At 54.0% G+C, this 15738-nt stretch overlaps 1 protein-coding gene across 5 annotated transcripts in view; it reads left to right on the top strand.

Moving 5' to 3' along the window:
- Nucleotides 1-13236, top strand: part of ZC3H18 (zinc finger CCCH-type containing 18) — a 62337-nt gene extending 49101 nt beyond the window's left edge. For 3 of the 5 annotated variants that reach the window (XM_037142346.2, XM_037142343.2, XM_037142344.2), the window contains 10 exons: nt 1535-1726; nt 2867-2992; nt 5709-5813; nt 7166-7309; nt 7761-7820; nt 8966-9126; nt 9365-9567; nt 10208-10304; nt 11564-11660; nt 12332-13236. In XM_037142346.2, the coding sequence (XP_036998241.2) occupies nt 1535-1726; nt 2867-2992; nt 5709-5813; nt 7166-7309; nt 7761-7820; nt 8966-9126; nt 9365-9567; nt 10208-10304; nt 11564-11660; nt 12332-12539 (1393 nt within the window). In that variant the 3' untranslated portion in view covers nt 12540-13236. The remainder of the gene's footprint in view (nt 1-1534; nt 1727-2866; nt 2993-5708; nt 5814-7165; nt 7310-7760; nt 7821-8965; nt 9127-9364; nt 9568-10207; nt 10305-11563; nt 11661-12331) is intronic. The other 2 variants (XM_037142347.2, XM_037142345.2) reach the window with 1 other exon arrangement.
- Nucleotides 13237-15738: the final 2502 nt, after the last annotated feature.

The following is a 15738-nucleotide window of genomic DNA, read 5'->3' as shown; positions in this document are numbered from 1 at the left end:
TGTTTTGTTTTGTTTATTTATCTTTAGAGGGGAAGGGAAGGAGAGAGGGAGAGAAATGTCAATGTATGGTTGCCTGTCGTGCGTTCCCTGCTGGGAACTGGCCTGCAACCCAGGCATGTGCCCTGACTGGGAACTGAGCCACAGTTGTCTGGTTTGCAGGCCCACGCTCAATCCACTGAGCTACAGCAGCCAGGCACTGTGTGTGTGTGTGTTTTTTTTTTATTTAAGTTAGAAACAGCTAACAGTGTAAAAATGTTCAGATTACATGACACCTGACAGTGAATTACCACACAGTCAGGGGGGACCAGGTCTCCATCCACCAACAGATGCCGTGGAGGAGGTGCTCCTGCTGTCGGCTGAGCAGTCACAGGCAGGTCCCAGGTGTGTTTAGAGGCAGTGTGAGCACGTGTATGCGTGTGCATCACGGAGAATAAAAGAGAGTTGGAAAGGAAAGGCGGAGATGCTAATTGCTGGCTGTCCCTGGAGAGAGAGCGAGAACTCTACTTTCTGTATTTACTAAACATTTTAAATGAACTTAAAATTTTTTAATTAATTAAAAAAGATGGGGCCAGCAGATCCCTCATGCTAAACTTCTCCTAGTGGTTCTGGGACCCTGCAGGCCGGCCCGTGTCTAAGTGGGGTGTTGAGGTGTGTAGGGTTTCTGTTTCTGTGGGTATTTCTGGCTCGGTGCTGAGCCTTCTCCCAAGGGCTGTTAGCCTCCCACTCCCACCTTCTCTCCACCCTGAGCTCCTGGGCAGCAGTGGGTGGGTTCCCACAGCCTGACCACTGCATCCCTCCGCTCCCAGGTTTTCCGGTGCAGAGTGGCCTTCATGTACAGGCTTTGATTCCATTCCAGGTGGTCTCATCTGGCCACCTGTAATCAGCATTCACATAGTCCTGCCAGGATTTGGGAGGAATCGCCCAGCAGATTGGCTTCCCGCTAAGCCACCAGCCTTCAGTCTCAACACTTGCAGCTAGTGGCTATTGCACAGGAGCATCTGTGACTTTCTCGGGGCCACTTTCTCATCACTTCTCTCTGGGTTTTAATTGGGATGTTCTCTGGGTTAATTAAACTAGCCCTTTAAAGACTTGGTTTGATAATTCTCAGTTCTAATGCATTTGAAAAAAATACTTCATATCCTTTAATTTTATAGATATTTATTGTGTGCCAACTGTAGAGAATATGTGTTAGATAAGGGTGACTCTGTCCCCGTCCTTCCCAGAGCTTGGGACAGATAGGAATTCAATAAGTAGTTATTCTCAAAAAAGGAAACGCCCATGCAGTTAGGAACAGGGAAGGAGAAGATGGGTGTTCCCCTCAGAGGTAACATGTGTGAGCAGAAACCTTTTATGGAGAGAGCTGTGCTTGTTTTCTTTGAATAAGTATTGTTGTGAGTGAAATATCTGCTCCCTCTTGGAGATGACCTTTTATTTTTCAGGCATTCCTCAAAAATCTCGCTTTTCAGTTTCACAAAATAGCAATACTGCCAAATGGAAGATGACCTGAGAATTGCTAACTCCTCTGTATTTTTAGCCGTCAAACTGAGCCACCAAAGAAGGAGGCAACCTCCACCGGGCCACAGGTGAAGCGAGCAGATGAGTGGAAGGACCCTTGGCGTCGGTCCAAGTCTCCCAAGAAGAAACTCGGGATATCGGTCTCCCCTAGCCGTGCACGAAGGCGTCGAAAAACGTCAGCCTCATCAGCCTCTGCCTCCAATTCCTCCAGGTAAGGAGAGGCGGGCTGGTGCGAATGGTTGGTTCCTAAACACCACTGCAGCAATGTACTGTAGTGCCTGGGGAAAAGTCAGTAGGACTAAGCAGGCATTGGTTAGTTCAGCTGAGACTTACTGAGTACCCGGATGCTGGAGCCTCAGCAGCAAACAACACCGGCACTTGGAACCTTGGTACAGCTTCACATGTTGAGATCAGCAAGGACGTGGGTGACTCAGAGTAGAACACAGACCTGGCAGGTGAACTGGAGAAGGGGTGGTTTGTGAGGGGAGAACACTTGTCAGGGTCACTCTGGGAGAGACACTGAGAGGAGAGACCAGCAGAACATCATGAGTCCCGTCATCCAGTCAGTCGGTCCATTTCTCCTGCAAGGTCGAGTTAGCAGCTCTGAAACCTGTGTGTGCACTAACTGCCCAGACAAGTGAGGAAGGTGTGGATGGTGAGAGCTGGGTCTCTCTTCCGGCAGGGAAAGGTGTTACAGATCAGAGAGTGAGGTATCCAGGGCAGCTGCGGTGTGCAGCCAGGACTGGAGATATCATTGTGGATTCAGGGTTTATCGCGTGCACAGATGGACAGGTAGAGAAATGACCAGACCTGTGTTTGCAGAGTCAGGCACCTGCACACACGGCAACTGTGTCCTGGCTCTGCACACTGAAGGCCTGGGAGCTGTGTCCCAGCAACAGTGAGACACCCAGCGTCCAAGTCCTGGTCTCTAAACACTATCCCCACTAGAAGGGGGATGGGACTGTAGTGTGCCCAGCAAAGTGTCCAGAGGGCAGGTGTCTCTGTGTGAGTGGGGGTGGGGGTGTATCTGTGGGTATGTCTGTGAGTGGGGGGCTGTATCTGTAGGGGATATGTATCTGTGAGGGATGTGTGTCTGGAGGTTGTATCTGTATGTGTGTCTGTGGAGGGGTGTGTCTGTGAGTGGGGGGCTGTATCTGTGGGGGATGTGTACATCTGTGTGAGTGGGGTGTGTGTCTGTGTGTCTGTGTGTCTGTGTGAGGTGGTGTATATCTGTGTGTGAGTATAGCTATGTCATCTGGGCCTGAACCCAAGGACAGCAGGCCTAGACCAGTGGACTGGGCAAAGATGGAAAAGGACCTGACTTCTCCTCTCTCCCCCTTGCATGCTCTAGGTCATCTTCACGGTCCTCATCCTACTCGGGCTCTGGTTCATCCCGGTCTCGGTCCAGGTCCTCATCCTACAGCTCCTACTCTAGCCGGTCTTCCAGACATAGCTCCTTCTCAGGCAGCCGGTCCAGGTATGTCCCCAGGGCTTGGCAGGTGCAGTGAACTTGGGCACCTCTGGGTGTGGCCCAAGTCATCCCAGGTCACCTGCATGATGGCAGATCTCTCTCCTGACAGGGTTCTTCCAGGTACTGTTGTTTCCAGAACAGTCTCAAATTCTGAAGAATGCACAGCAAGGTGCCAGCTCACTGTAGACTCTGGGAGATCGTAAAACACAGTGCACGTAGGAGACAGTTCAGACATAGTCCCTGTGTCAGCCTGCTATGGGGTGTGCTAAGTCAGAAATAAGGCACCACACTCATACAGAGGCCCACCTACACTCACACGTGTGCTTCTTTGGGAAGCACATCACCAGATGTTTGGGGACTAAATGGATGGACCAGTTTATCCTGCAGTGATCTGTTGTCCCACAGTGGCACCTCTTCCTGACAGCTGGTCTGTCTTTAGGAAAGTTGTAGAGAGGATCACAGCAGCATTAGGTCATTGGAGCTATTGAACCTGCTGGTCAAGTTAATGTTTTAAGTGGGTTGTGGAACACATAATAGAGGGGCCTGTTTTCTCTGAATGTTGAATCTTGTGCATAGCAATATCTCTGAAAAAGAAAGGGAAACTTTTTCCTAAGGGTTTCTAGAGGGCCAGCTCCAGGCCTTGGGGCCTCATGATACTCCTGCTGGAAGTTGAAGCAGTACCCAGGGATTATATAACAGCTGCCTGTCATGGGGCAGTCATGGAATGCTACCTGTAGGAGGTGAGGTGAAAGGCAGAAAAGATATTGAGCAAGGCATCCACAGTGGGAGAAATCTTGTGTGTGGCTTCACTCTGGCTCCCGGCTGTTCTCCAGAGTTCTCAGATGGACCCTCATCTTGCTGCCTGTGAGGGGGAAGTAGAGCTGCTACTCTAGCAGCTTCAGAAACATTCCAAAGAGCCTGGTGTGATGTGGGATCAACAGCTCACCTGGCCCTCCCTGTGACATGCCCTGAGGTCATTGGCTGGGCCCCTCCACCAGGTCTGACCTTCCATCCTATCAAACAGAGAGAAAGCAGGCTGATAAACTGTAGGAAAGCTAAGATAAACTAAGAAACAAGGCTGGTAAACTATAGGAAGGAGCCTAAGGCCAAGCTGGGAAATTTGGAAATCACAATTATTCAGGGCTTACCCACACTTTTTTTCAGTGTATGTGCAGTGGACACTGAAAAGAAGGCCCCGTGGCATGGAGTCTTCTAAGTCAGGGACAGGGCTGGGGCAGCTGTGACAAGGCCCGATGCTACAAACAGTGGGATAAAGAACCATCATCAGCCTGGTGGGTTTGCCAGGCTCCTCACGCTGAGTCAGGCACAGGGCAGGAGGGGGCCTTCAGCAGCAAGCAGGAGAGAGTCGGTGGAAACCCAGCTGTCCTTTCAGGAGGTGGACCCCAAGGAGGATGCTCAGCCTCCTCATCACCCAGTTCTAAAGAGACCACTCAGGACTCAGCCCTGTGTCCTGAACCAGTCCCAGGATATTTTCAGCTTGGACCTAAATTTGTTAGCTGTTTCCACAAAATCAGGTGCACTAGCCTCCCCCTTGGCTTGTGTTTATACTGTACTGATGTCTGGCTGGGGCCTATTCCAGTGTCTGTCCATCAGCAGACCTCTTGTCTGGCTCCACACCTTGGTCGGCTCCTGGGACAGCCATGTGGTCCCTGAGAACGTGAGCAGAGTGCCTCCCTGCAGCACCCCATGTGGGCCCGGGCTCTGCAGCACCTTCTAAGGAATGGGAACAGGAAGGAGGCGATTCCCAGGTGGTAACTCCGGGCTGCACAGTGTTGTTCAAGCTTCTTGGGAGTGAGCCTGGCATTCCTTCCACTCTCCTGGTGGGCTTCCCAGCCAAGGGCCTTGAGTGTGAGGACAAGAGGAGAAATGGGCATTTCTCCTGTGTGTTTTCACAGTGCAGCATGTGTGACTGCAAGAGCCTGATCTTAGCTTAGCTGGTGGTGTTGCTTGGCTGAAATGTTGAAAATCTTACAGGACAGTTTCTAAGTTGAGAGTAAAAATAGCAAACCCATAAACCTTTCAGAGGGTTGCCTCCTATGTGAATCCTGGGATGGTGGGGCAGCAGCCAGTCAGGCCATGCCTCCTAGAACTCCAGCTTCCAGCCCAGCACCCCTTTCCCAGCGCTTTGTCTGTCCTATCAGCCCATGCAACTTGCGTCCAAGTGAGCTCATCGCAGTGTCCATTAGCTGGATCACTCCCCGAGCCAGGCCAGTCTCTGGCTCATGGCACCACCATGTCTGCGCATGGGCCTGTGATGTTGGCCGCTCTCGAAGCCACCACCACCACCCTCACCACCCTCCAGCCCACCTGGGTCTCAGGTGCCCAGCGTAGCCTTCGTTTCTCCTGTGCCGCCACAGCCCGCTCGGATTGTGCGTCTCCTCGTCGGGATTTCATTGCAGCATGGAGAGCAGAGCCCGTGCCCTTCCCGTCCTGCTCACAGAGCTAGCACACCCCTTGGCTCAGGACCTCAGAAGGACTCACCAGCGTGGTCACCAGCTGTCCCCTCAGCACTCTCCTTTCCTCTCGGGCAGTGTAGTTTATGAAACGACCAAGAACTCTCTGAAGCCCACATTTAATCTGAGGCCAGCAAGCAGGAATTCACCGTGGCCTGCCCTGTTAATTTGTGGCAGCGTCCCAGCGTGCTCAAACTTGGACCTGGGTACTGTGGCGCTCCCTCCTCACACCTTTGTTTGCTCCGTAGGTCCCGGTCCTTTTCCTCATCCCCGTCCCCATCTCCAACGCCTTCCCCACACAGACCTTCTGTCAGAACCAAGGGGGAGCCAGCTCTGCCTCCTGGGAAAGCAGGGTAAGTGCCCAGGGCTCAGGCAGCTGGCAGCATCCAGCCCTTTCCCTCCCTCCTATCACGTATATGGAGAAGCCTGAGGGAACTGTAGACAGACAGGACTCGCAGAGGTGGGCATGTGGACCTAGGGGCACTTAACAGTGTTTATGCTCCAGCACCCCTGCTTGGAGGGCGGAGATGGCAATGCTCCTTGGGGTTCCAAGTGAGTGCAGCACAGGGAAGCCACCAGCTCTGCTCTTACCGCTCTTACCAGGCAGGCATGTGAGAGGTCCTCTCCATGCCCAGCCCAGGGCTGTATCACAGTGGTCCTTCCCAATAGATGTGACAGACAGGAGAGGTTAGAAACATCTCGCTCTTACACAAGCACCTGACTTACACAGCACCTAACGTGCAGTGTCCTGCCACCTAAGGGACAGGGCAGCCTCTGTGTGGGCAGACTGGACCTGCGAGCCAGCCCTGGGCCTGTGCTTGCCATCGCAAGCCCTGCTTCCTGACTTGTTCTTACGGTGGTTACTTGTTTAGCAGGAAGTAGCCCTGCACCTACTGTATGGTGGGCTTTGAAAATTTGCACCCTGAAGGTTTTCATCTTACATGGAGTAAGAAAACTGCCTCAGAAACATTAAGGGAATCCTAAGCAGCTCACTTTTTTAAATGAATTGTATTGAAGTAAAATTTATGTCTAGTGTGCCACATCCATCTAAATTGTACGAATCAGTGGGTTCAACAAAGCTGGGAGAGCACACGGTGCAGACACTCCAGCCCCCTCCACAGCTCCCCCTCCCGACTGCACACTGGGGCCTGTGCAGGGTGCACCTTTGTCTCTGCGTTTTCATCGGCCCAAATTTGATTCACCCCAACACTGGGCTGAGCAGCCTGCTTTTGACCAAGACCTTGCTTCCCGGTGGGTGAGGTCACTTTGTTGACAAGGTCTCAGACAGGCCTGTGCTCCATGCTCCCTCTGAATCAGGAGTGTTCACCTTCACTCGGAAACTGGCAGAGGGTTTTCCCACACTGATAGTAAAAAAAAAAAAAAAAAAAAAAAAATCAGGCTGCTTTCTTTACTGCAGTGTGGTTCCCACATGTGAGTTTGCCCCAGCAACCTCGAGGGGACATCCCCACATGGGGGCAGGATGTCGCACAGTGCCAGCTCCCGGCTGTTCTCCAGAGTTCTCAGATGGACCCTCATCTTGCTGCCTGTGAGGGGGAAGTAGAGCTGCTACTCTAGCAGCTTCAGAAACATTCCAAAGAGCCTGGTGTGATGTGGGATCAACAGCTCACCTGGCCTCCCTGTGACATGCCCTGAGGTCATTGGCTGGGCCCCTCCACCAGGTCTGACCTTCCATCCTATCAAACAGAGAGAAAGCAGTGAAGAAACCAGCCCCACCTCCAGCCCCACCACAGGTCCCCAAGACCACTGCCCCCGCCCCCGAGCCCGCCAAGCCAGGAGACCCTCGGGAAGCCAGGAGGAGGGAGCGACAAGCAAGGACCCCCCCCAGGAGGTAAGCAGACCCTTGTGAGGATTTCCGTGTCTTTGATGCCCGGCCCGGGGGAGGGGATGCTCCTGGGCAAAGCAGCCCAGGCCAGAGACCCATTCTGTTCCTGTCTAGTCCTGTCACCTCACTGAGCCTCGGTGTCCCCATGAGCGTAGTGGGAGGCATGCGCCCGTGTCACTGCTCCACCTGGGGAGGCAGGGCTCCCTTGACACCCAGAATCTTCCCTGGAAAGAGGTGGTGGTGGTGTGGGGACGCTGTAGAGAAGTTGAAATATTTTTTATTTTAAGAAAATGTTGTACTTAGGAAATAGACCCCAACCCACTTCCAAGTCTGTGGCAAGTTACTGGTCAAGCATCTGTCTCAAGCCAGTGATTAGCCCCGGTTCTGAGGAGAGACTGTGTCTGCCCTTTTCGATTCTGCAGAGATGTGAATGGCGGGACTTTTGGTTGTGTTGCAGGAGGACCATCAGTGGCAGCGGCAGCGGCAGCAGCTACAGCGGCTCTAGTTCCAGATCCAGGTCACTGTCAGCATCTCTCTGGCCCCAGTCCCCATCAGCTTCTGCCCCTGCTCCTGTCTCCCAGTCAGGGTCCAGGGACCTCAGAAGAGGTCACCTCAGGTGTGAGCTTTCCTCCCCTGGGCAGCCTGTGGCCGTCAGTGCGTGCTGTTAGGAGCAGCGGGGCTGGCTGTCTCCACCTGGATGAAGAGAAGAGAACAGACTGACACTCGTGTAGTAGGGAGCCTGGCCCAGTGGCTCCAGGCATGTGAGGGACTCGGATGCCTTCTGCCCCCACAAGCCCCTAATGGGCTCCAAGAAGCTGAGGCGCTTCCAGTTCAGTGGGTCTGAGAGAGGCTGGCACGGAGGCTTGGTGCTTGTTCTCGAATGAAGGGCTTGGTCCTACCCTGGCCTGCTGTGCCGGAGGCAGCCAGGAACAGGCAATTCTTTTGAATTTCAGAAGGGAAGTAGAAAAGAATTCTGCCGTTCAGGTGTTTAAAAAGATGACAGTATTGAATCAGTCCTTAGATTCCTTGAGTCAAACTTTCTTGTATTTCTAGGCAGCAGGTGGTTTATATGTATTTGCCCAAATCTTTCTAAATAGGTATAAAGGCCTAACACTTAAAAAAATGGTGAGCTCCCTTTCCTTGCCATGCCCCGGTCTGGTGTCTGATGGCCTTAGGACACGGTGGGGGTTTTCTCGGAGGTGGAGAGACAGTACTCAGCAGAGACTGCTGCGGCAGCTCGTGCATGTCAGGTCCTTGTGCAGCATGAGCTGTGACAGAACCAAGAGCCTGTGAGACTGGCTGTCATTTTTGCGCTTTCCTGGCATGTGCCACGGATTAAAGTGGTCTCCCGTCTAGTGTCACTGCAGGTTGAAACTCTCCCTTCATTGTGCATTATTAACTGGGACTCTCAATTCTGTCCTCACCCACTCTCGGGTCACACTTAGTCATCCATCCCTGCCCAGCAAACAGCATGAGCATCTCTATACTATGTGGCACCTTTAAACTACCTAGAGTTCCCTCTGAAATTTAAGGTTTGGTGGATACATGTCTTTTGAAACTGGGAGTTGGGAAAAGTAGACATCACCCCTGCCCAGGGCCTCCAGCCCCAGCCCATCTTTTGTTTGGGGACACGTGGGCACAAACAGGCTCGTACGTGTCTAGGTCCCTGAGCGTGAGCAGCGTCTCCTCGGTGTCCAGCGCCACATCGAGCAGCAGCTCAGTACACAGTGTGGACTCTGACGACATGTACGCCGACCTGGCCAGCCCTGTGTCCTCAGCCAGCTCACGGTCCCCAACCCCAGCCCAGACCAAGAAGGAGAAAGGTATGGGGGCTCCTTGTGTGCTGGTGGTGTGGCTGCAGAGGGGAGGCTGGCCCTTTGTGGAGAGAGGGTACAAGTAGCCTCGGTCAGCACCGCATGCAGTGCTGGTCAGACAGTGTGGTGATCTCCCAGTTTCATCTCTGCACGCATGTTGCCTGCTTGATAATGCACCCCTCCACCTAGTGGCACTCCGGAAACCACAGTGCAATATCAGTGACCATGACTGAGCCCTTCTTATCAGCAGGAAAATCTAAAAAAGAAGACGGTGTTAAAGAGGATAAGCGGAAAAGGGATTCATCCACACAGCCATCCAAATCCTCAAAATCTTCCGCAGGCAGTAAATCCTCCCAGCAGCCTACAACCCCCCAGCAGGCACCCCCTGGGCAGCCCCAGCAGGGTACATTTGTGGCACACAAAGAGATCAAGTTGACACTGCTGAACAAGGTGAGACCATAGGCTCTTCTGGTGGGAGCCACAGAGAACCATGCAGCTTGGGGGTCACCCTAGGACTGAGGTCGAGTGGGAGCCAGCAAGTGGCCTTTCGAACTTGGTGGCTGGATATCACCCCTGCTCATCCTCCTGCCCTGGTGGACAGCCCTGTGGGAGAGGGAGGGGCCCGAGGGCACGGAGTGGACAGGTTGCTGTAGCACATCCTGAGACACACCAGGGCACCTGGGGGTGAATGTTCTCCCTGACCCTGAGCACCTGCGCCCTGATCCTCCTGCTGGTTCCCACAGGGCAGCACTGGGACAGTGCAAGTCAAACTTGGTCTCTGTGAGATGAAGTCTCCAAGGCCCCACGGGGCTGGAAGGGCGAGAGGCTGAGTCTGCTGGAGGCCTGTCCCATCGCGTGGCCCCCACAGGGAGCATAGCATCTCTGCTGGCACCTTTGCTACAGAGCGTAAACGTCCCCCAACCATGGGCCCTGCTTCACTCGGGGCCATCTGGGTGAAGACGGACCTGTGGGAGCAGAGAGCAGGTGTGGGTCTGAGGATGTCTCCACTCTGTTCCTTCCACTGTGTGTTCCGCCTGGTGGCCAGTGTCTCAGACCCTGTGTCCTCACTGTGCTCCCTCCATTACTTCAGGCCGCTGATAAAGGGAGCAGGAAACGGTATGAGCCCTCAGACAAGGACAGGCAAAGCCCTCCTCCAGCTAAGCGGGCCAACGTATCCCCAGACCGAGGTGAGCTCTGTCCCTTCAGGGGCCCAACTGGTGGAGGGACCGGGACCTTGTCCAGTTTTTGAAATTGAGGACCCTTGCTTGCCCTGGCCAGCGTGGCTCACTTGGTTGGAGCGTCATCCTATAAACCGAAAAGTTGCAGGTTCAGTCCCCAGTGGGTCCCCAGTGGAGGTGTATACAAGAGGTCCCTGATCAATTCACCTGTGAGAAGCAACCGATAGATGTTTCCCTCTCTCCCTTTCTCTAAAATCAATGAACATTTCCTTGGGTGAGGGTTTAAAAAAAGTTACAAAACAAGAAAAACACAGAGAGAGAGAGAGAAGACCCCAAGGTACTTCTGATCTTTATTTACAGTATTAGAAGTCAAAACTGCCCTGGCTGGTATAGCTCAGTGGATTGAGCGCAGGCCTGTGAACCAAGCAACTGCAGTTTGATTCCCAGTCAGGGCACATGCCTGGGTTGCAGGCCAGTTCCTAGCAGGGGACGCACGACAGGCAACCATACATTGATGTTTCTCTCCCTCTCTCCTTCTCTTTCCCTCTAAAGATAAATAAATTTTTGAAGTCAGAACTAAGAAAAATTCTTAATATTTTTAAGTAACTGACAAGCCACTATATTTTAGCACAAATAACGTTTTTTAATGAAAAATAACCATTTCCCAAAACAAAAGTTAGTATGAGTGACATTGGGGGTTTTCTGATTGTTTTTTTCAGCTTTTTATTGATTTTTGGAGAGAAACGTCATTTTCTTGTTCCACTATTTATGCTTTCGTTGGTCGATTCTGCTGCACGCCCTGACCAGGGATCAGCCTGCAGCCTTGGTGTATCAGGATGACACTCTAACCAACTGCGCTGCCCCGTCAGAGCAGCGTTGGGTTGGGTTGGGTTGGGTTGGTTACAGATTTCTAATATCCGGCTGACAGACAACAGCTGGGTTCTCATCTCTTATGGTAGCACGGAACACACGGATTCCGGGAAACTCCACCCTACTGTGAGAATGTGGGAGCAGAGGGCGGGCAGGGTCTCCGTGTTACCGTAAGAACAGTCTGACTGCTCAGTGGTCTGTTAGACACCAGCTCTAGAAACCTGGAACCAGTTCAGAGTTCAACTCTCAGGGATTTCCTGGGGCCTCACTGAGGAAATTAGGAAGCCGTGCTGAGCTGTCAAGATAGAACGGGGTCACTAGCATCCAATAAGGCTACACCAGCCCTCTTTGCTGCAAGCCCCATGTATAACTGGAACCCTGCTCTTACGTTGTCCCAGGTTCTCGGGACCGGAAGTCAGGTGGGAGACTTGGCTCTCCAAAGCCAGAGCGGCAGAGAGGCCAGAATTCCAAGGCTCCTGTGGCCCTGCCAGACAGGTGAGTGCCCCACCTGTGCCTCGGCCGCACCACGTGGGCTCCTTTGCCTCAGGAGGGCCGGCAGACCCAGACGCAGCAGGGGCACGTCTTAGATCTGGTGGCAGGAGGGCGGCCCCACACGTCTCACTCTATCCCACCAGTGGGCCCTGGACTAGGAATGGCCTGAGGCACTCCGCTCTCAGCCTGAGGTGGGGAGATGGGAGTTGGGGGCTTGGGGATGGGAAGGTGGTCCCAGCTCTTTTGTACCTTCCATTTGAGGCACAGGAAATAGGAGAGTAATTTCCTTTTTTCAGGAAGTTGGCTCTCGGTCCCTGTGTAGCTGCACTGTGTAGCTCGGGGTCAAGATTTAGGTGAGGGGGGTGGATATGGGGAGGGGAGGCACGAGACTCAGAGCTGTGCAACCCCCAACACACACCCGGGCACCCACAGACTCAGGGGTCCTCCTAAATCTGTAGTGTGGGTTTTAAGTCACCACAGCAGGAGGTTGTATACAAGGACCAGAAGCAGGAGGGACATGTCGGTTAGCAGGGTGCTGGGCTGGGGCCTGGGCACTCATCCACCTTGGGGTGGGGGCCTCCATTCACTGCAGAGAGGGGCCTTCTGCCTGGCAGTAGCTCATGGCAGACAGGGAGAGGCACTCGGACCCCTCTAATGGCCTCCCACCCCTGCAGGAAGCGCCAGTTGTCACCCCAGTCCAAGAGCTCCAGCAAGGTCACAAGTGTGCCTGGTAAAGCCTCAGACGCCAGCACCACCGCTTCCACCGGCACAAAATCAGGGAAGGCCAGCACACTGTCAAGGCGGGAGGAGCTCCTAAAACAGCTCAAAGCCGTGGAGGACGCCATTGCTCGCAAGCGGGCCAAGATTCCTGGGAAAGTGTAATGGGCCCTGCGGGCTCGGCTCCCTACCAGAGGCAGAGACTCACGTGTTTTTATAAATAGGGTAAGCGCAGCCATTTTGGATTTTGCAGTCAATGTCTTATTTTGGCTGTGATTCTTTTTAAATATTAAAAAAGAAAGTTTCTCAGCTGGAAAAGAAGCCACACACATGTAATGAAGATGATGCTGAACCCCAGCCTTCCCCTGACCACACTGACCGGCCTCTTCCCAGAGCAGAGACAGACAGGCAGCAGAGCGCACGGAGCAGCGAGGACGGGGCAGAGCTCTGTGTGAATTCCAGGTCCCGGGTGTGCAGCCCAGCCGGCCCGTCCGTGTTTCCTCCCCGCCTTCCTGTCCTCCGTCTGCCGGTGAGGCCCGGCCTCGCCCTGCCGTCTGTCGTGCCCTCGCCGTGCGGCTCTCCTGCCGTCGACGGGAACACCGAGTGCTTCTGAGCAACCTCTTCCCCGTCCCTGCCTGTCCCAGGATCAAAATATATATATATTCTTCACTAAATCTGACTGGGAGATATTTCCTGTCTTTTATTTTAAGCATCAATTTGTTTTAGTTGATTTGAAAACAAACAAAAATACAGAAAAGACCAAAAAAAAGGCCAAGGGTATTGTTGGGCGTCTGTCTAATGTGGAGGGTCTTTTTTTGAGGGGTCTCCTAAAATAAAATATTTTGATAAGCAGCTGCCTTAACCCTGGTGGTGGTGTTTCGTGTGGCTGGGCCTGCACACCTCATGGTGTCCGCTGGGCCCACCTGCTCTGCGGTGGCCCCTGGCTGATGGAGGCTGGGGACGTGGAGTCTCCCCTGAGACCCTTGTGCGATTCCCTGGGAGCTTTTCAGCCGGGAACAGTGATTGCTCACTCACCATTAGTGCAGGCACTCTGCCCTCTGACTCCTACCCAAGGGAGCACCGTGCCTCAGTTTCCTGTTGGTGGACACGCACCTGGCCCTGGCAGGGCTTCCTGAACTCAAACGTGTGGTCACCTATCCCAGCAGAGGGCCCTGGGGTAGAGGTCAGGAAGGATCCTCCTCGGGCCAGGCCAACGCCTGTCCCCAAAGTCAGTGCCCCACCCAGAGCCTTAAATTTGCCATCTGGCCCCCACACAGTTGTACACATAGCAAAGGTGGAGAAGTCCTTGGCCCAGGACCACACTGTCCATCCACTGCAGAGCAGAAATGTCAGCCGATCTCACTGTAGCAGCCCCTGCGGTGCCGTAGCCTGGAGAGTCCCAGTAGGGCCCTTTCCACCGTTGGGCCAACCCCACTGCTCACTTGGGGTCACTCCTGGTTGGATTGAACTCAGAGTGGTGCGTGGTGCCATGGACCTCAGTGCGCTCTGCCACCCTCAGGTTACCATAAAGCAAGGACTGTAAGGACTTGGGGACAAAACACCCGCAGAACCCACATTGCTGCCCCCAGTGAACCAGTGCCAGGAGGCAGCAGCCTGGGGTCCTCATCCACTTACATGACCTCCTGAGTTGACACAAGCTTAACAGTGTGTGCATTTCATGGCACTCCGCCCCACAGCTGGGTGGCAATGAAGCCAGACAGGAAAGCTTGCAGGGAGCTAGTGCTGTGGACTGACCACACAGCCAGGCCTCCTGACTGCACTGTTTTCTGTCCCGGGTCCACGTCCTCTTACAGCACAGGGCCACGAGGTGCCCCTCACATCACGGCAGCCTCAGTGGAGTGTCATCCACAGTTTTTAAAGGCTTATCTGGTGTGCCATCAGGTCAAAGCCGGGTACAAAGAGAACTCCCGTTTTCTGAACGAGTGGCTTTCAGGAACATGGAGCCATAATCCAGGACACCTTGAGTACCAGCCTGTCCCTGTATGTTCCATGTCCATAAGCCACTGGGCCCTGTAATCCAGCTGGGCAGTAATTGCCCCTCTAAAGCCAGGAGCCCACAGGTGAGCCCACTGCACAGGTCTCTGCACTCCTCCCTCTAGCCCTTTCTGGTCCCAAGAGGCTGACCTGACCCTGACCTCTTAACATGTAGGCTGGACCCACAGCCCTAGGTCCCCTTGACCCAAGCCAGGTTTAAGTTAGCAGGTTTTCATTTGCTGTCTGAGGTTGTGGCTCACCCGGCCTAGGCTGGGGAATGTGCCTGTCCTGGGCGGGGTGAGGGCCACACCCTGAGCCAGCTCTCCCCTCCCTAGGTCTAGTGGAGAGAACATTCCAGGCCAGGCATCTGAGAAAGGAGACCTGTGACTGAGATCCTGACAGGTGGTTAACATGCAAATAGTGGGGTAATCACAAGTTTCTCACGTTCTGTCTCTGCCCACCACACTGTTCCTCCAGTGCCCAGGCCACTGTGGGGTCCCCTGCCCGCCAGTCCTCACTCCACAGCTATGCTAACCCCTCCCCTGCCAGCTGCCCTTTTCTCCCACCGAAGGGCCTTTGCACTTGCTGTTCCCTGATCCTGGAACCCTGACCTGGCTGACTCCCCCCACTTACTCTCAGCTCCAGCAAGCTGGCCCCATGCCCTCAGTCCCTCTATTGTCTACTGCCACAGTGCTGTCCTCAAGCTGTCACCTTGGGTTTCCTCCAGTGGAACCTCAGGAAGGGAAGCGCTTTGCTCCAAGCTCTTAACACTGGCCTGTTTCAAAGGGACTGGATCTTGATTTCCACCTCTCGGCCCCGGGGTCAGGCCCCTACTGTTCCCCTCAGGCTTGAGCCTCCACCTACCCCTCTTGCCCCCAGATTTGGCTTCCCTCCCCCGCTTACTGCCAACCCTCCAGCTCCTTGGCAGTTCCCCTGCCAGCCTGTGAGCCCCACCCCGAGCAGAAGTCATCCTCATCCTCACGGCAAGAGAGGCTCAGGTGCTCTGACTGAGGAAAGCCAGGCCCTGGCCTTGGCCCTGGGTGAACAAACAGGGACGCCCCCACCCTGCAAAGCCCCATGGACGGGGCCATGGACAAGGATGCAGTAAAAATCATTCCTGACAATGCACAGTTCTGTGGAATAAGAAGACTGGGCTGTATGATAGACTGACCACAGGCAGGGCTGCCTGGAGCCCAGTGGTCAGGAAGGTCACACCCTCCAGGTAAAGGGGAGACAGTATTGTCATCCCCCCTTCACAGATGAGGGGCCTGAGCCCTGTTGCTGGGCCCCCCTCTAGGATAGGTGAAAACTTTAAGCCCAGAACCCCAAGAGTCTGGAGCAAACCCTTCCCACAGGCTACCTTCCAACC

Source organism: Artibeus jamaicensis, unplaced genomic scaffold (genome assembly GCF_021234435.1).
Source record: "Artibeus jamaicensis isolate MK-2021 breed Jamaican fruit bat unplaced genomic scaffold, CSHL_Jam_final contig_464, whole genome shotgun sequence".
In the NCBI taxonomy this organism is placed as follows: Eukaryota; Metazoa; Chordata; class Mammalia; order Chiroptera; family Phyllostomidae; genus Artibeus; species Artibeus jamaicensis.
This window is presented reverse-complemented; position numbering and strand designations above follow the sequence as displayed.